Raw genomic sequence first — 21,265 nt, forward strand, 5'->3', positions numbered from 1 at the left:
ATCTGTGATTTTAACTTTTATTTTAATTTTTATTATAAAATTATTGTGGAAGGATAAAGTTGAAAAAAGCATCACCCATATGTTGTAACAGACTTTTCACAAGTTGCAACATATGAGTCACAAGTTGCAACTTGTAACCTATATATTTCTTATTTTCTTACTTTTCTAAATTAACTTGTGTACAATTTGTTATTAATGTGTTGCAACTTCAAAGTCACAAGTTGCAACTTCAAAGTCACAAGTTGCAACTTGTCACTCATACGTTCTTCATTTTCTTACTTTTTAAAATTAACTTGTGCACAATATTATATACATTGAAAAATAAATTACATTAGTTGTTGAATTTAGACAAAATATTCCAAAAAGTAGCAAAAATTATCATATATAATGAAAAGATAAATTACATCAGTTGTTTAATGAAAAAATACAATCAATTTCTACTTGACAACTATAATCATGACAATGAAAATTTACATGTTCATCGTCACTACTATCACAATCAGGCCAGACTTTCCTGCGAACATGAGGATGCTCATGCTAAATAGTGCAATATTTAGGCCTTTCTCCTATTATTATAAGATTCAGCACCCAAATAACACACAAGATTTTTTTAATGTCTTTTGACATTCCCTTATATTACTAAGGGGCTCTGTTGTTTTCATATTGTCAATCAACATCACACCATCTCGCATGAATTCATCGCCCAAAAAAACTGAAATTAGGCCAGACGCATACAAGGCCCAGTATGACCTCCATTTTCTGCTAGTTTTAGAAATTCAAATGCTTCTTTTAGCCTATTATTTCTGAAAAATTCCTGTGAAAAGTAACACATTTAAGTAAACATCAGTATCAGGTAGACTGAATAGATCAATAAGTACATTAAACTCTTTAAAATTAATTATTACAATATCTTTTCTATACAAGGCTTCTCTATTCCTACACTTTCATCATATGTCAAAAATTTCATTCATCTTCCGTATCCTCACACTCTCTGAATGTCATGATACATCTTAAATCGGAAAGTCTACCGGCGATAGGTTCTGATAAATGTATGGTTTCTTACCGACTTCATTAAAAATCTTGAAAGTAAAACAGCAAATGATTAGTAAAGAATATTAAAATTGTTCATTCCCAACAAGAGGCATATATATATATATATATATATATATATATATATATACAGACACCTTAGTTTGAGATTTATCAAATTCGTCAAGGAAGAAGAAGCAACCTTCGCAAGTATTTCAGTCAGTACCTCTCTGGAAGAGATACAAACCTTCCAACTTTTTTAGTTTTTCTTCTTGTTTTAATACCCTTCTTCATTTTTTTCTGGAAAGACAATTCATCAATTCATGAGTAATTTTATTTTTTGAATTTGGTATTTAAAATATTTAAAATGAAGAGTTGCAACTTTTGAGTTTTGAAAAAGTTTGTAGAAAAATGATGAAGAGTTGCAAGCAGTGGTGGAGATTTTTAAGGGTAATATAATATATTTGACAATTTACACTTTATTTTAATTGATAATTATACTTAGAAAAGTCGGACTCTTTAGTTGCTTCCATTAGTGAAAAAAGTTGTGCTGAAGTGATAATTGCAATTGTGCAATCATTTTAATTAAATGGTTAAAGATTAATGCTTGAATACCAAGAAAATGAAAAGCTGGAGTAGAAAAGCAAGAAAATAAAGAGCCGGAGTAGAAAAGCAAGAAAATGTTCAACCTATAAGTGACGAGTTCCACCAGATGAATTATATGTTGCAACATAAGTCAAGTGCTGCCACATATAAGTTACAAATAGCAACATATGTTTCATCTGGTGCAACTTATGAGTTATTGCAACATGTAACCCATATGTTGGAATATTTGAATCATATGTTGCACATCTGAGTAACATGTCTCAGATTATCAGGTTTTCCCAAGGATTGAAAACATATGAGTCAAAATACTTGTACAATTGCATGATTTCAAGTATAATTCTATGTTTTCAATGATAATTTTATGAACCCATATCATATAAGTATCTTTATAATCTATGATTATGTAATTTTAGAAACATGTCTCAGATTATCAGGTTTTTATAATTTAAATGCTTTCAGATAAAGTATTTTTCAGAACATTATCAGTTAGCATGATTTACGATGCTTTCAGATAAAATATCTTTAGTTATTATCAGATTTTAAATAATGATTCAGGAGTTACTTAGTTTATTAGAATTACAATATTATCAAATTATTATTGTATCAGTTATATGCATGCTTTCTATGTAAGTTATACTTAGCACCGAGCGAATAGGGATAAGGTTTCTGGTCAGCTTTCGTGGATCTTTAGTAGCAATTCCGAAATCTCATAATTATGTGTCACCGTAGGATTGTCTCTGACAGACACTAGTTTAGTGGATCCATATTAGATTCAACCTTTATAATTTGGCAAGTATACTGAGCCCTTTTTGTAGGGCAATACACTAGACTCCATGTTGTAGCTCACATGGTTATATGTCAGTTTTAGTATCTCCCACAGTCAATTTTTAGATATTGCATTGATCAAGTATTTTAGTTATTTTTGTAGTTCGAATATTCAATTTTCATGTTATTTATTTGATCATTGCATCGATATACTTTATAAATTCAGTATTGTCAAATATCATATTTTATTATGCATATTCTCATACTCTGTATATTCAAAGTATTGCCTGCATACCAACACCTAGCCCTAGAATAATTAATATATCACTTGGAAGAGGTAAACATTTAAGGGGCCTAAGCTCCTATCTGGTCCATACTGGCTCACTGTGGCGGGACCTAACCCGCTGCGGCGGCCTCGCCACATCGGGATTCCTCCCTCCAGAGCGGCCTGGCTGGAGACAATAACTCTAACTTCTCTCCTAATTCCCCTTTTTCACATGTACCAATAGGACACCATCAATATCTGACTCTAAGTCACTAATCTTACTAAACCACACATCAACTGCTCTCCACTTGCTTACCACAGCCTCATACCTATGATACAGATGCATCTAGCAATCATAACATAATCTGTACAAGCATATATATAGAAACACATTAGTAATTTACCATTTTAAGAGAAATATACAGTTTCACAATGTAATCTCAAATACAATAGTCAACATGATAACACTTAGACCTTCGGTCTTTCCATATCAATTATTACACAGGATGGGCATTCTCAATTATAATCCGATCAGTTTCTCTATCATCACACATATAATCAAGATCAATTCACAAATGATAGTCACAAAATAGTTTTCTCATAGAACCCATATCCAAACTATGAAGCTGCAGAAGAAAATTGAGCTCTACTACTTCCATCTCCCTGTCTCTTTGAAGGACACTTATTCTAGAAGTGACTTGTCTTTCCACATCCGTAGCAAGCATTGGTGTCCAAATGACACTCTCCTAAATGGAGCCTCCCACATCTAGCACATGGTGGCTTTCCACTAGAACCTTGAGCCACACTTACTTAGGACTGAGAACCCTGAGCTCAGAAGTTTTGGTGACTTAGCGATCTCTGATCATACCTGGTAGCATTTGTTGGGGAAGGTGCATAATTGGAAGACCTCTTCTGAAAGAAGGACTTGTTACCCTTCCCTTGCTTCTGCTCGTTCTCATGCCCATCAGACTTAGCCTTCTTACTTAGGTGTTTCTCTCGATCCCTTTTCTTGTCCTACTCAACCTGTTGAGCATACACCATCAATCTAGAAAAATCTATGTCAGAAATCATTAGCATTGCCTTACATTCTTTCTTTACATGTTTGCCCAGGCCAGAGTCAAACTTCCTCATCTTGGCCCTTATATGAGGAATCATTTCTGGGGCATATTTGGACAACTAAATAAACTTCAAACTATACTCTTTTTCAGTCATACTCTCCTTCTTGAGGTTCACAAACTCCTCAATTTTTGCTTCACGTAGCTCTTGGGAAAAGAAGTTATCAAGGAATGTTCTTTCAAACTCATCCTAAAGAGTAGGCTCTGCATCCTCACCTCTACTTTCTTCCCACTAGTTATACCAGATATTTGCCACATTTTTGAGCTGATAAGACACCAACTCAACCCCCTCGATCTGTGTAGCATGCACCGCTTTTAGTATCTTCCACATCTCATCAATGAAATTTTGGGGGTCCTCATCAACCTTGGAACCCGTGAAGACCGGCGGATTCATTCTCAGAAAATCTCTAATCCTCATGGCAGCAGACGACTCTTGATAACTAGAGCTAGGAGTTGGTGAACTTTGGCTACTATTTTGGGCAGCCACCAATTGGGTGAGCATAGCAATCGCTCCTCGAAAATCTTCCTCAAAAGTAGGAGTGGTCTAAACAGTAGGTACTTAGGGTACCTCATTAGACCTTGCAGGTCAGCCCCTAGTTCTCCATTGAGGCATCACTGACTGTGGAACCTCAATGCTGGCAGCGTTCCTCTGACTAGCTAAACATTTAGGAGGAATGTCTGAAACGTGTAAATGCACGAATTAGAAAAGAAGTTGTTATAGAGTTAAACTCTATCGCACGAACTCAGATATGAAAGAAGTGAGACAATTCCTAATGTCCTATAGACTCCTGATTATAAGTGTGGTGCACTACACACCCATAAGCAAGACTCTATTAGACACAGCTTCATAGACACCCTAGGACTCTTGAATTCTGTGCTCTGATACCAAGTTTGTCACGCCCTAAGAGGGTACCCTAGGCGTGGCCGACACTCAGAAACCATCTCTGGCTTCCGAGAGAACCACTTGGTCTCATTACTCATTTGTTCATCAGCGGAAGACTTAAGCATACTAATGTGGGCTTGTCATCATCAACATCAAAGGAAAATTAGATAATTCTTAGAAGAAGTAGTTTCTAAGGAGAACTACTCTGATTACATCATCAAACTCTGTCTATGAAGCCTCTAATACTCTTAGATGGTGTCAATGACATGTCCATGGCTACCTTAAAAGAAACATAATACTCAAAAATAATAAAAGGATAGAGAGTTCCTTCGAATACAAGAAGGACTCACCAAATAGCTGAAAAATAATGATCTTCAACGATGCGCCTGTTGAGGATATCTAACACCTATATCTGCATCATAAAACAATGTAGGTCGAATGACGTCAATAAGTGGAATGTATGAGTATGTAAAATGGCAGGAAGGTAAGGACATATATCAAGAAATTCCTCTCAGGAAAACTCAGCTCAGAAGTCAACATCATCTCAACATTAATATGTAATGCAAATTTAAAATAATAATAAGAAATGCTTATTCAGTTGGGAGTTTCTCTAACTGACAACCATCACTTATGAGCTAGCGATGATACAACGAAGAGATGTCGTTGCCACATCCATCCAATACCTTGCCAGGATAAAAGACATCACAATCTTGGATCCACTCATCAAAGTCCTCTTTTTTGGGACTTAAGAGACATAACCTCCATCCTACGCTGGCTACGTAGTTTTGGGGTTTGAGTTAATTAAACTCTTACCCAACTCGGTGCTCAATACTACTCTCAAAATATGTGATCATATTAATCTCATCATCTAGTCTCATTGGACCTTAATTTAAATCATCAAACTCATCTCATTACCTCTTCATTAATCATTATACTTCAAAAACATCATTTACATCTCATCAAAACATCTTGCTCAAAACATCATTTACTCAAATTCATTTAAACTCAACTCTTTTGCTCTTTCAAAACTCAATAAAATACATATATAGTATTAATTCATATCACTCTTTTTATCAATAAAAATATTAAAAGCCAACATCTTTATTCAAAATATGTGTAAAAATATTCATGAACATCAAATCAATTAGAATTAATGACAAAGTAGCCATGAACAATAATTCCAATAATATGAGAGATAATAATAACAATAATATCAATGCAAAAATATATCTAACTCAATAGAAGAAGAATTAATTCATTTAGAATTCAAGATTTGGATAAAACTCAATTATAACTCAATTATAAATAATTTAAATATTGGGCGCATAGACGAACTCAATCCAATGCTATGAAAGCCTTACATACCTTAAATTCAAAGCTTTACTCCGAATTGGAACACTCTTGGACCCCTAGCCTTTTCTTCTCGCCGGAGCATTTTGTGTACTACCCGGAGTATAAAATCACTGGAGTAGTATTTTTATACTACTAAAACTAAAATTATATTTGAGAATGAGTAAATAAGTATATAGAGAGAAGAGTTGCTTAAGAAAGCTTGATGAATAAAATGAGGAAATAAGGTGGGTATTTATATGTGGGAAAGAGGGACCTAACAATAAATAAAATAATTATAAAGAAAAATCTGAAAATTTAATGAAATATATTGATGTCATGGGTGATGTCAAATGAAGGACTATTGATGTCATGAGTGATGTCAAACATCTAGATCTTTCCATGGTAGGTGAAATGAGTTATCTTTGACAGAATACTCTTTTTTGAAGTTGCGTTTGAACAAGATAAATTCCTTATTAGGATTTGGTGTCTTCATAAGAATTGTAGATATAGAAGTCTAGTTTCATGTCGTTTAAGAATCAAATAATTTGGAGCATCCTACAGTGAGATATGAATTTTCTTCTACAAATACTCCATTTCATCACAGCACACTGTCTTGCAATAATTAATTTATTTGACCTACTTAACCTCCGAAACTTAACATATGGTCTCACAAAAGTTGTAGGTAATGATGTTGTGGTTACTCAAAAATTTGTTTCACCTAATGTGGACCATCCTATGAAAAGTTATGCCTAAAATACAGAGGCTATATCATTTTCGTCGAGAATTGAAATACCGACATACAACCTTTTAGGGGTTGTTAAAGCCAGTTAAGGTCTCTCACGTTCAAAAGATGAAAGTTGCCGAGATGAGAATGTTGAGATGGATGTGTGGGCATACCAGGAGCGACAGGATTAAAAATGAGGCTATTCTTGACAAGGTAGGAGTGACCTCGGTGGAAGACAAAATGCGGGAAATGCGACTGAGATGGTTTGGACATGTGAAGAGGAGAGACACAGACGCCCCAGTGCGGAGGCGTGAGAGGTTGGCCATGGATGGTTTCAGAAGAGGTAGGGGTAGGCCGAAGAAATATTGGGGAGAGGTGATTAGACAGGACATGACGCAATTACAGCTTACCGAGGACATGACCTTAGATAAAAGGGTGTGGAGGACACATATTAGGGTAGAAGACTAGTATATAGTCTCGTTATTCTTCCGTATTAGTAGGCGCATTAGCGCACTATAATTTCTTGTACTTTGATTTCTATTATTATCTATTACTTTCTGTACTTTGATTACTCTATTTTATCTGTGTCTCTTTCGTTATTTGCTTTCCCATATTGCTTTGAACTTCTTAGCCTTATCTGACCTCTTTTTATGCTTCTATTGAGTAGAGGGTCTCTCGAAAACAGCCGTCTTACCTTCGTAGGAGTAATGTCTGCGTACACTTTACCCTCACCAGATCACACGTTGTGAGATTTCACTGAATTGTTGTTGTTATTTTAAAATGGAATAAATACATCATAAATGCTGACGTGACATATAGAGTGTGCATACTCTATTTAAGGCAAGTGAAAAGCGAAAAAATGAGAAAAGTTTGTTCAATATTGGACACATGTCCTTTTTTAATTGGTCATTTTATATTAAGTTAGTGCACATAATTATTGACAATAAAACTTATGTATCTTTAATTATTTTTACTTCTTTCTTTGTAAAACATTTATTTTCCTCCTCACTTTTTTTTTCTTTCATTAATTTCTTATCTTTGCACTTTTAAAAATTACATGTATTTTAAAAAAAATATAATAATAATATTTTTCAAGAATGTTCTTTACTTTTAACTTTCTTTTATGTTTTATTTGATTTTTTTCACTTACTTTGATATTCGTCCGCAATTAACTTATTTTAAATACAATATATTCAAAATTAAATTTGAAATCGAATCAAAAGAAAAGACAGAAAATAAAAATAGTAAACAAAATCAATAGAAACAAAAAAAGAAAAAACAATGGATGAAGGTAAAAAAAATGAAAAAATTGCGTATATTAACTTAGTTTAAATACAAGGCCAAGACAATAATGTTTTTTTTTAAAAAAACAAAATTAACAAAGAATTTTTTTTAAAAATATTTACATACATGACAACATGTGTTATACAACGCATCCAACTTACCTGGTTGAAGGTACCACGTTAGCACAAAAAATGTACGAAAATACAGAAAAAATGAGTTTGGAAGTATTAGTATCCTATTTAAATTTAGTTGTGTAGCTGTAATTTTAGTTATAGTTGAGGAGGTACTTGTGTCTTATGCCCAAATTTTATAATAACTAACACAAAATACAAGGTTAAATACACATTTGGAGAGACTAATTCTACTAGAAAAACATGATTGACTCTTCCTTGTGGTGGACAAAAGAAGTGAGAGAAAAATTTAGCCGCCTGTATTTCATTTATCAAAAGATGTTTACTAGATGAATATTTCCATATTATGAACCTTCTGTGTATAACATTCTTCTCAGTAAAAACAGAAGATTCATTTGATTTGTGGTAAGTTGGGCTTCAAATAGTGTACTATCCTTGTCTCCTCACCAATTTGGAATGTTGGCAGTAGCTTCGTTTACCATCTTCACGAGAGTTACCTGCAATGCTATCAATTATTATATACCTCAAAAAATAAAATCAACAATGTTCAATTGTTCACAGTAACTAGTTCAGAACATTTAAAAGGATCTCTTCAAAAGCTTATATAATAAATAATTGGTCTTTTGTAAATCCGACATACTAGGAGGGGAATGCTCAAAAAAGAAGTAAATAATATCAAGACGAAGAAGTAACATACACAAAAAGTGAAAGCATAGAAGACATTAAACATGCGATACCGATGCATATTTGTTATTTGGATCCTACCAGCACCCCAGGGGAATGTTCAAAAGTAAAGGAAAAAAACTACTAGAAACCAAAATGGAGGGTAAGCAATGTTACAGAGGAAAATAAATAAATGGATGCTTCTAAATCAGATATAAGGAAGTAAGACAACATGGGAACAGTTGATTGCAATATTTTTCTTATGTTTATGTTGAAAGATGCTCAAATTACCTATCAGGTGAAGCAAAAGACTTGAGCCAAAAAACAAAGAAATGACTTTACAACAAGTAATTCGGCAATGAGTTTAAAAACTTACAGCAGAAGAAAACAAGTCACATATAAAAAACTAAGTGAAGTTCTACATGATGTCAACAGAATAGTAGTGGTTGGATGAGGATGTGCAAAACCTACTAAAGCAAAAATAACAAAATGGTGCCATAAGTTACAAAAATATGGAGAAGTCATAAAAGTGAACAGAGAAGATAGACACCCAAACCTGAGGTAAATATTTTGACTTGTATCAATAGTTGGGGATGCCAGAAAAACATGTATTAGCAAGCTAGAGAAGAAAAGGGCAAAGCCCTAAACCAAATCATGAGGACGGGGATGCAATTTTGATCAACTCAAGCACAAATCACGAGGATAAATTTTCATTCATTTGTCACCCATAGAAACTTAGCTACACACCTAGACTTAGATATATTACTCAAGAATGACATAAAAATAAGAGGGATAAAGAAGGTATATAGAGTGGATTGATAATGCATTATTGAGGTTAGTGTAAAATGGCTAATTAAGCTGTTCCATTTTTCATTAGGACAAAAGATGCCAAACAAGTGGAGAAGAATGCATCCATGTCGATACATAAGAAAAAATTAGAAAGGGAGTCGACCAAAACAATACAAATTAAGGTTTCATGGTGCATCCTATTGCTATCTGCAAACCATATCGTAATTATTGACAAAATTAGAAAGGGAGTCGACCAAAAGCTGGTATTATGGAGATGAATTCTAGATATCATAGTTTTCAGGACAAGTAGAAATAAGATGGAATATGCACTGCAAGTTTAGCTTTATAAGAAGAACAAGAAAAAGTGAGACCAAATGATGTTATGGTGCCTAAATGCAGGAATATCAAATATTTAGTTCTAATTCTTCATAAGCATGGCACAAAGATAAAGATGAAATACATATTCAACATAGGATGGATGAAACAGAGGAATGTTATGGGAGTGCAATGCAACAGGGAATACGTGAGAAAGTGATTGGCAAGTTCAAGGATGGTTACGAGACCTGTAAAACCCAATATATCCATAAGATGACTGTTGTAGCAATGCAAAAATCAAAGATGGATGTGCACCCATACTCTACTAGAAATGATCAAAGTAGCTGCAAGTAGTACATCACTACATATAAAGGATAATATGAGAGGTCAAGTGAGATGATTTGACCATGCCCTATGTAGACCTCCATACACACTGGTCCATACCCATAAATGAGTCCGTGCAACATAAACTAAAATCCCATTAATGGAAATCATCTCAAATAACCTACAACCTCTCTTAATCAGTCGGTACCTTAGCTAAGAACAAAGCATAATGAAAGCAAAGGATCAATAGAAGCAATACCCACTACTTGTGGTAAGGTCTGAATGGTTATACAATGGATTCCTTCTAGAGAGTCTGGGAGAAAATAAAAGTTGATGTTATGGCTTGTCTTTGCCATTTCCATCAATGCTGTCACATGGTCAGATCTTACAATGCCTCATTTATTGCTTTGATCCCTAAGAAGAAGGAAGCAATGGAGTTAAGAGACTACAAAGTCATTAGTCTTATTGGTAGTATATACAAGATAGCAGCCAAGATTCTAGCTGGGAGACTTATAAAGGTGACTGGAAACTAGTCTCAACTCATCAAAATGCTTTCATACAACGCAGACAAATAACTGATGAAACTTTGATAGCTAATGAAGTTCTTGATTGGAAACTTAATTGTAGGAAAGTAAGCATTCTTTGCAAGCTGTACATAGAGAAATCTTTTGACCAACTTCATTGGTCACATGTCATCTCCACAGTTAAGTTCTCAGTGCTGGTCAACAGTTCTCTGTTCTCCAGTGGGATATTTTCTATCCTCAGACAAGGGATCCTCTCTCACCCTTCCTTTCCTTTCTGGCAATTGGAAGGATTAAGCAAAATGTTGGACAAGGCAGTTCAAATGGAATGGTTGAAAGGTTTTCAGGTTGGCAGAGGCCCAGGGACTTCAATCACTGTCTCCTCTCTTCTTTATGTTGATGACACCCTAATATTTTGTGGAGCAGATTTATCACAAGTTCAATACCTTAACCTCTCACTCTCAATATTTGAGGTTCTATCAGGGATCCACAACAACATGGCAACGAGTTTGATGTACCCAGTTAATTTAGTACCAGATCTGTCTGAATTGGCAGATCTGTTGAACTGTCGCTTTTTCAAAAAAAGTGGGCCTGGTCACTTTTTTCCGCTTCGTGCTTCCAAACCACTGTTTATCCCACACTGGTAAGGCAGATTATTGGCCTTGGAGACTGATTTGGAAAACAAAATTACCAGTGAAGGTTATATGCTACAGCTGGCTAGCACTACATGGAGCATGTCTGACTCAAGACAACCTCATCAGAAGAAACTGCCTGATTGCAAACAAATGCTACATGTGCCAAAATTCAGCAATCTATGAGCCACCTATTGCTTCACTGCACAGTTGCAAAAGACCATGGTGTATGTTTTACTCCATTTTTGGTCTCTGATGTGTGTATCTGAAGGATGCAGTGATAAGTTGGAGTTCATGGCAAGTTGATAAAGTCATCAGGGGAGTCTGGCCAATGATACCAGCCAGCATATTTTGGGTAAAATGGAATGAAATGGATCGCAGATGTTTTGATGGCTTATCAACTCCAAACCATTCCCTCAAAACCAAATGTCTCCTACTTCTGTTAACAGTTTTTGGATTTTGTTAGCTCCATGCACATAGACTAGTTTTTTTTTTGTCTCCTAAATCCAACATTCTAAATAGTTTTTAAGTATAGACTTTTTTGTAGCTTGTCAGCTTCCTACTATAGCATAGACGATTGTAATGAAGCTGACACTTGGCATCTTCTTGATGCCAGCAATGAATCTACTTAATCAAAAAAAACTTTAACATTGAAATGAAATGGACCTGAAAAACAAATTATTAGAGTTGCCATAAAAGATAAATTCTTAATAGATTTGTTATTGCCAAGGGAATCATTAAAAATATTGTTACATAATATCTAAACAATTATGTTATAATGGTTAGAATTTGGGATTGAGGGAACAGTTCCATTTTCCTTTTTTTTCCTATTAGGTACACATATTTCATTCATAAACAAGGTCAAAAATATGACCATATACAAGGGGTATACCAAAAAGTAAAGAATCTACAAAAAGACACGATTTTCTACAAACTGCACCCATTCTTCTAGATACAAATATAATAGAAATCGGAAAATTGAAACCCTAACACTAAGAACAAGAATTAAAGATAGAAGGATAGAAAAACAAGACACGAGATGGAGATTAATGGAAAACTGTAGCAATAGAAAGCTCAAACCCTCTATTAATTGAATCCAACAAGCACCTTAACTAGAAGATAACCTTCAAGAGGAAAGCTTCCTCAAGTAAGCAATTCATCAACACGGAATAGCAACAAAGGCCTTAGCCCCAACACTCTCTAGACTCTCACTCATAATCTCAATATCACAAAAATAATCTACCTAGTAAAATGACATAGAGCCCGTTTGGATAGGCTTAAAAAAAGTAACTTTTATGTATAAAGTGCTTTTAGAACTTTGAAGTGCTGAAAGTTATTTTTATAAATAAGCAGTTGAGTGTTTGGATAAAAGTGCTTATGATGTGAATTTTAGGGTTAAAAGAATAAAAAAAGGTAGTTTGAGAATTTAGTTAAAATATAAAGGATATAAAAGTAATTTCCATGGTCAAAGAAAATGACTTTAAGCACTTTGGAAAAAAAAGTTAGAAATCCTAACTTTTCATTTCTGACTGACTTTAAGAACTTTATGGCTTAAAGTCAGCATTAGGCAAACACGTCCAAAAGCTAAAAAGGGGCTTTAAGTTGGTTTTGACCAACTTAAAGCCAATCCAAACGGGCTCATAATATAGTATTTATACTAGACTAGGCTAAGACTAAAGAAATAATGGCTATTATTACAAAAATACCCTTAATGAATTAAGGACCTTCATAGTGTACTTAGTCAAGAGGGCTTGTGTTGTTTTAAGAATAGCCTCTTTGCATACATAGCCCTCTTTCTCCCTTCTCCCTTGTACTTCCACTTTAGTATGTTCTTGAGCTTCACTTCTTCATTCCAAGCACCCTCCAAGCTTCCCAAGTAGCGACTCGACGAAAAGATTACCAACTCCTTGGCTTGACTTCATGTGCAAGGTTTTGATGAAACTCGAGTTGCATCACTTCTATACAACAAGGAAATTAATACCAAAAGAAAATAAGTGACCGGGGACTACTCCCAAGCCTAGTTAAAACTTGACTCTACCCCCTCAAAAGCACTCTTATTTCTCTCTCCCAAACAACCCACATCAATGCAAGAGAACCATGTTCCATGCCCTACGTCTTCTCCTCCTTCTCCTGCTCCTCCAGCAAAACATCAAATCTTTCACCAATTTTGGCATTACCCAAGAAGTTCTAAACCACCTAAACATATCCCACCATAACCTCATGGTAATATCATGATGTAGAAGAAGATGATCGACGTTCTCGTTTGCTTCCTTACATATGAAACACCAACTGATGCGAACAGTCTTCCGCTTTATCAGATTTTCCGCCATCAAGATCACCTCCTCCCATCTCCTACCTTGAATGAGATGTAGCACTAAAATCATCTCATCCCTTCAATATATTCCTCCACAAGCCACACCCAAAGGGCATATCCTGTGACTAAGATCTCATACAAGGAGACCTGTTTTATATTGGTAATAACCAGTTTCAATAAGACTCTCTATCTTCTTATGTTCTCCTTTTATAGTTCATGCATACTTCAGCCTTTATAAGCAAATACCTATATTCAATGTAATGTAGGTGGAGGTGCATATCACGAATTTGAAGTTTGAACTCTACCAAAAACTAAAGTTCAGTATTCAAGAGGGAGGGTAGAGGGGCAGGCACACACTCCTCCGAGTTTTGAACCTATGTGACAACTAGGGCTGTGTCAACTATCCCACAAGGACTCCTCAGTTATCAAAAACACAAATACTACACTTGATCTACTTTGTTTCTGGATTGGTTGGAAAGAATAGTGACCTAGATACAATCGGGATAAATCTACATTATTTTTATAATATATGACCAGATACTACCCATGGTTTCCTCTATTTCAGGATTGCTTGGAATGAATATACGGCTAGAATCAATCTGGATAAATCTACTCTATGTTTGGATAAGATAAGAAGAGATACTACACTTGATCTTAGCAAGAAGACCAATAAAGGATAAATATTATTTTGTGAAAGAGAAAAGCGGCTTAAGGATTCTGATTCCTACACAAAATCAAATGAAGTTTGTTGGAACTCACGCCAGAAGGAAACTCTCCCATCTGGATGACTCTACTCTGGCCTAACATAGTATTTAATAGAATCCCGATGAAAAGCTGCAAGATTTTGTCCTCCCAAACATGAAGGTCTTGAAGCAGGGAGTAAAGAGGCGAATCTACAGATAGACCGGTTAGTCATCCTTATTCTTCAGTTGTAGCTTTAAGAGCCAATTGATTCTCCAGGAATGAATATTGCACCTTTAAGAACATAGTACATTAGTACTTAGTGAATACTGGCAAAGAATCAAGCCAAATCATTCTGTCATCTAACAAAGCCAAACAATTCTGTCATCTAACTAACAATTAGAATGTTTTAAGACAACAATATTTACTTGAGCCAAGGGTCTATTGGAAACAGCTTCTCTATCTTCACAAGGTAGGGGTAAGGTTGAGTACACACCACATGCCCAAATTCCCCACTTGTGGGTTTACACTAGGTTTGTTGTTGTTGTTGTTTTAAGACAACAAAACTGATAAAGAAAAATAAGGGAAAAGGTTTATCAGGTGAAAATCTTATGTAATAAAAAAATACAATAAGCCATCTGAAGATGAGTTAGCAGTTTCAAGCATGGCTTAGCTTATTTCTTTCTCTTCTGTAAATAATTATGCAGCTACATAGTGAGTAGAAAAATAAATAGAAGACGATTTAATTTGCGAGAATTCGCACATATAAAATCAAAATGAATAAAATCAAACAAATAGATAACCTTGCTGAATCTAATATCAGACTATGAAGATGCAACTGATTTCTTCAAAGAATTGTACCACCATACCACACTAACCATGTTGAATATGATATTTTAATTGAAGAGTGCAACATATTTCTTCAGAGAATTGTATAAACATACCACACTTTCAGGGACGTTTGGTGGAGGCAGGGATAGATTTTTAGGGGGAGGTCCTTGGATATAGGACCTCTTATTAAATCGCCACTCTCCAATTTTTCCATAAGTTAGCTCACCCTGAACAATAAGATAGGACATAAGTTTACAAGCATTTTTCATTAAGAGCATAATACAAAGATTGAAACTTAAGTACACAAAACAATAACTCTACCTTCATGTTGTAGTCACACCCATAAGTGTAATGGATGATGAACTTCTTTCTAGTTTCCAAATCCCAGGGTGGCTAAAATGTTTAAAATTGAAGAATTTACTAACTTATGAAAAGTATAAAAGGAATAATCATAAAGCTGCAACGATACAAAGACTAGACTGTTTAGTAATTAAGATCAAAACCTGTAGCATAAAGTCTTTCCGAAGAATATGCTGCACACCATGCAAAGCAGAAGCTACAGCATAAGCATACCTTAATTCAGAAAATAGAAAAGTCAAAAACACTGTTATGACAAAGCCAGCATCTTTCAGCTCATTAGCAGTTATCTCACATTTCTAAGACCCAGCCAAAAGTTTTATCCGTTTCTTCGTCATGTTTCATTCTTAGAGAAACATTCATCCATGTAGTTGCTACTTGCTCCAACAAATCCTGTATAAACACAAAAAATATTCCTTGAAATCACAAGACAAACAAGATTGAAAAAAACCAAGTGCAGAAATAAGCACAAAGTGCTGATCCAAGAATTGATGTAGTTGTAATAAATGATCACAGTTGAGAGACCGGTATCTAATAACAGTCTAGTGGTCTACAAACAGAAACAGGACAGAAATATGCTGACATGGAAAATTTAGAAAATGAGAGAATGACATGGTAGGGACACGTCAATGAAATCGAAGAGGGCTTATTCTGAATAGTTAATGAAAATAAAACTGATATGACTAAAGTTCAAAAGATACATATACATACTATTAACAACATTAATAATGATTTGTGTCTCAGCCCCAAACAAGTAGAAGTAGGCTATATGAATCCTCACCTATCATGTTTCTCCATTTAAGTTCACTCATATCATCATCATACAAATTTTTTTTTAAAAAAGTGAAAAACAAGTTAAGCATATTAGTAGTGATAATGATTATAACATAAAAGTTCTCTACATATTTACGGGCATATTAATCTTTGATAAGGTCAAATACTCCTAAATAGCAATAGGTTCAAAATTAACGTAGTAAAACTATAACCGATTGCCAGCTAATAGATATCACACAAGTAGATCTTTTTCTTTCATTGTGTCATATCTTTAGCGAAGGTTGCATTCATTCCAAGAAATTGTAGGTCTTTTGCAACAACTTCCTTCTATATAATTTTAGGTCTACCTCATATAGGGACATCAAAGCAACGAATGTTGTTCCACCAAATCTGCAGAACCAAGAAGATGACAATGATCCAGACTTTGATGTTCCAATTTGGATTCATGAAAATTTGTAAGGAGTTTGGGGTGGTCTCTAAGGGATGTGAAAAGAAAGCCTTGCAGTTATTTGTGAAGATTGACAGCCTGAAACAAGCCAGTATTAAGAACTCAGCAGCTATGACGATTGCAACACCAAAAAATCAAAAGCTCTAAAGAATTGAACAGTCTAGATATCGGCAATACTTTCAAAAGCAATGGTACAAGGAGTAGGGGGATATGATATAGCCAGTGATCAATGACAGTCAAGATAAGTATCCTGCAATGTGAGGGGGCTAAATCAAGCAAGAAAAAGGTGCTTGATTAAGAGCATCATCCATAGTTGGGATGTTGATGTGTATTGATTTCAAGTGTCCAAAGTAGAAGGTGATATCAAGAATATTGTGAAAGACTTCTGCGAAAACAAATGGACCAATTTATGTCAACTTGAAGCTAGTGGAACTAGGGGAGGCGTTATTATTCTTTGGGATGGGAGATCATGGACTGGTGAGATCAGCAGTGCGGGAGCCTATTCAATAACTTGTGAATTCATTGGTAAGAACCCAGATTTATCTTGACATCTATCCAGCATTTATGCTCCCAATGACGGCAGAAAGAGAAGAAGTATGGGGGTGCCAGGGTCTATTCTCATGCCCTTGGGTAGTTTGTGGGGATTTCAACACTGTCAGGTTTCCTTCAACACGTTTTGAACCTCACTTCAACTCTTAAGCATGCCCTTGACAACACCGTGAGTAACATCTCCATCTATCATTCCATTATCTTGAAACAACGATCCTAGATATCTAAATTATTTGCATTTTGGCACCACATTCCCGTCTAGTCTCACATCAACTTCGCTCTTCTAGTGTTAACTAAACTTGCGGCACATCTATTCAGTCAGACTTAATTCTGCTTATCCTAAAACTCTTACTCTCTAATGTGCTTCTCCAAAGTTCAAGTTTTGGTTGGCACCCTTGTTGGGTTTGTCAATTAACACAGTATCGTTGGCAAATAGCATACACCATGGGACCTCATCATGTATTATATTCGATTGTTGGTAAGGTCAATCATAACTAGGATAAACAAGTTATCAAAATAGAAAAATAAATCACAAGAAATTAGCATCAAGTGCATAAACATATTAAAATGCCCTTAGACATGAATACCTAAATAAAGGGTCTTGCTTCATATATCACAATAGTCGAATACATGCAAGTAAAATATACCTTCTTAATGATAACGGGGGAATTGCCAATGGGATCAACATTTGTTACAGGACCCTTTTCTTTGGGAAAGAATTTCCTTATGATCTCCTCGTGTTCGGCAGGTTTAATGTAGAAAAAAGGGAAAGCAACAGGGTAATCTCCATAAGCTAAATTCGGCAGCGGGTTCACAAAAATGTGATCAGGCTCTGCCATAAGTATGTATCTGCCACAATAGAAAAGGGGACAACGAACAGGCTAAGATTGTTGCGCAATCAACCAGATTCACATAAATATTGGAGAACTCACTCCTCTTCTATGGTAGCCTTCTCCAACCACTGGACGAATGCCCAAGGTCTATTGAGGACAACGTAACCCTGTAAACAGCAAATGAACCATGATGAGTGAGTCTAAAATAACATATAGAGAAATTTGACAGCAGTAACTCTCCAGTAATATGCCAAAACCTGACTGGAGGAACAGAGTCAGGGAAGAAACAAGCAGACAAGTGACTAGAGACTGTAGACTAAACACTATACATATAATAGTTAAAAGCACCAGGAATGACATGAACCATGGCTACAGACAAAGAAATGATATGAACAAACAGAAAGCTGAAGTTGGTGGAGTTGTTTTTTCCTGGAATGATAATAACATTAAACATTCAATGATTTTTCAGGTTTTCCTTAAAGAGTTCCCCATTGCTTTAGATGTATAGCCAACTTAAAGTTTTTCAACGGGGAAAGAAAAACAGCAAGCTAAAAGGAAGATCAAGAACTATATAGACATTTTAAAATTAAGCTAGGCAGTGATGCAACTCAAGCATGATACAGATGATTTAATACATACTTAATTCAATCAAATAAGCTTTGCACTTGCTTAACTTAGATGAAGTCAATCAAATAATGATGCAGTTGCAACAACTCATCTGCTACAAGTTAGACAAAAGACATGTAAAGCCAAACATGGTTTGTTCTATTGCAAAAGAAAGCTGAGATGGAAAAACAAGTCTTTAATGTATCTTTCTCACCAGATCCAAACCTTCTGGAAGAGGATCAACCACAAATGTCGGAATTTCATCCATTAGATTGTCGGGGCTTCCTGAATGGAGGATTCGAGTGAATTTTCCCATGTCTGAACCTGGTAAATCCTTCTTTTTCATATACCAGTAGTACATGATGCGGCATTGCCACTTGCTATAAGGAGTATCAGTTGCGGTTAGTGCAATATGGAATAACAACTTTTTAGATTTAGGTTTTCTCAGATTGTCAGACATCTGAATAATGGGATCAGGAAATAGTTGAGTGTTCAGGGACACCAAACCACCTGCCTTTGATTTCCCAAAGCCAATGGTTGTATACCGTATAATCATGGTAATCAGATTATATGTTACAAAGGAAAAAACAAGGGTCAGAAGAAAAAGAAAGAGTGGTGTCATTCGTCTCATGTTTGATGAGAAATATTACAAGACAAATTGATATCCCAATACAATGAAATTTCCTACTTTATGAAGGTATATAAACAAAGTTTACTAGACTTGAATGCCACATTAGGAGTATAGGTATTCAATATAATGTGTCCTTGATGGCACCCTGCAAGAACAGAAGCAGAAATTAAGCTTAAAAGACATCATATTTATTTTTCTTGCAGAAAGCCAATTGAGACAGATTAGTGTATCATGCCAACTTATCAGATGCCATTATGATCACGAAACTGAAAAAAGAGACGGGAGATTTTAGGCATTCGAGCTCCTGTATAGAGTTGATAGGAACTCATCATTCATGATACACATACAGAATCATGTTAAGCTTATATAACTTTAAAAAGTACATAAAAACGAGTCACTAATTAATATAAAGAAAAATCGGCCCCAAGCAGAAAACCAAATTCTGCCGGGAAAATGAACTTTCACTAAAATCAAACTACTAGTATGAAGAGACAAACCAGAAATTAAAATCTCCACCTTTACAAGAGAATGGTAGCCAGCCAACACACAAGGCCGACAACTATGAAAAGGGGGCAGATGACACACAGCATAGAGCCCGTTTGGATAGGATTAAAAAAAGTAATTTTTATGTATAAAGTGCTTTTAGAATTTTGAAGTGCTGAAAGTTATTTTTATAAATAAGCAGTTGAGTGTTTGGATAAAAGTGCTTATGATGTGAATTTTAGGGTTAAAAGAATAAAAAAAGGTAGTTTAAGAATTTAGTTAAAATATAAAGGATATAAAAGTAATTTCCATGGTCAAAGAAAATGACTTTAAGCACTTTGGAAAAAAAAGTTAGAAATCCTAACTTTTCATTTCTGACTGACTTTAAGAACTTTATGGCTTAAAGTCAGCATTAGACAAACACATCCAAAAGCTAAAAAGGGACTTTAAGTTGATTTTGATCAACTTAAAGCCAAACCAAACGGGCTCATAATCAGAATCTGTTACAGATTGTGTTTTCGGACATCCTAGGAAATAATAATACTAATAATAGTGGTAATAGTGGTAGTAGAACATATTATGTCTTTACATAAGCATCTTGATAATTCTTTAAAATAAATTAAAATTTTATAAGAGAAAATGAGGATTTATATTCAGATTAATCTTTTTTATCAGTAGGAGAATACTGAGTTAAAATACCCCCATAACCAATATCAGAAGCATCTGTTTCAACAGTTTTTATCCAATTCGAATTAGCCAGAGTTAAGCAAGATAATTCTTTAACTTTTAATTTAATATTCTTAACAGCAGTAGTATGCAAATCACTCCAAGCTTTAGGATCTTTTTTAATCTATCATACAGAATAGCAGTATCTACCGCCAAATCTTTAACAAAAGGAAAAATATAATTTAAGCTTCCTAAAAATCTTTGTAACTGGGTTTTATCAGTTATAATATCAAAAAATTTAGAAGCAAATTCAATACTTTTATTTATAGGACTAATCTTACCCTTTTCAATATTATGTCCTAAAAATCTTACATTTGTCTGAAAAATAAATATTTTTGGTTTAGAAATTACTAACCCATTTTGAATTACAATTTTTTGAAATAATTCTAAGTGTCTAAAATGTGTTTCAACATTTTTAGAGAATACTAAAATATCATCAATGTAAACAATAATAAAATTGGTATAAGGAATAAAAATATTATTCATAATTTTTTGAAATTCAGAAGGGATATTTTTTAATCCAAAGGGCATAACATTCCATTCAAATTGACCCATAGGGACATTAAAAGCAGTTTTGTATTTGTCAGATTCAGAAATTTGAATTTGCCAATAACCAGATTTTAAATCAAATTTAGAAAAAATAATTGCATCATG

General features: G+C 34.6%; 1 protein-coding gene across 3 annotated transcripts; it reads right to left on the reverse strand.

Annotated features, from left to right (window-relative positions):
- Window positions 1–8,414: 8,414 nt before the first annotated feature.
- On the reverse strand, window positions 8,415–19,993 carry LOC129877380 (hydroxyproline O-arabinosyltransferase RDN2-like). 3 transcript variants are annotated; one of them, XM_055952880.1, is made up of 9 exons: window positions 19,919–19,993; window positions 18,986–19,547; window positions 18,265–18,332; window positions 17,980–18,181; window positions 15,857–15,954; window positions 15,708–15,777; window positions 15,526–15,597; window positions 15,318–15,431; window positions 8,415–8,631 (listed from the first exon to the last, which is right to left on the reverse strand). In XM_055952880.1, the coding sequence occupies exons 2-9, from the start codon at window positions 19,400–19,402 to the stop codon at window positions 8,578–8,580; spliced, it is 1,095 nt and encodes a 364-aa protein (XP_055808855.1). In that variant the 5' UTR covers window positions 19,403–19,547; window positions 19,919–19,993; the 3' UTR covers window positions 8,415–8,577. The 3 variants fall into 3 exon arrangements, with proteins under 3 accessions (XP_055808855.1, XP_055808854.1, XP_055808853.1); XM_055952879.1 differs by having other exon boundaries at window positions 19,900–19,984; XM_055952878.1 differs by lacking the exon at window positions 19,919–19,993 and having other exon boundaries at window positions 18,986–19,877.
- Window positions 19,994–21,265: the final 1,272 nt, after the last annotated feature.

Source organism: Solanum dulcamara, chromosome 12, assembly GCF_947179165.1.
Source record: "Solanum dulcamara chromosome 12, daSolDulc1.2, whole genome shotgun sequence".
Classification (NCBI taxonomy): domain Eukaryota; kingdom Viridiplantae; phylum Streptophyta; class Magnoliopsida; order Solanales; family Solanaceae; genus Solanum; species Solanum dulcamara.

Coding starts and splice junctions, on each gene's coding strand:
- LOC129877380 (XM_055952880.1), bottom strand. CDS start 19,402: ATGAGACGAATGACACCACTCTTTCTTTTTCTTCTGACCCTTGTTTTT. Junction 18,182..18,264: donor AAGGCTACCATAGAAGAGGA/GTGAGTTCTCCA, acceptor CTATTGTGGCAG/ATACATACTTATGGCAGAGC. Junction 15,955..17,979: donor CCCCCGTTATCATTAAGAAG/GTATATTTTACT, acceptor GTGTTTATACAG/GATTTGTTGGAGCAAGTAGC.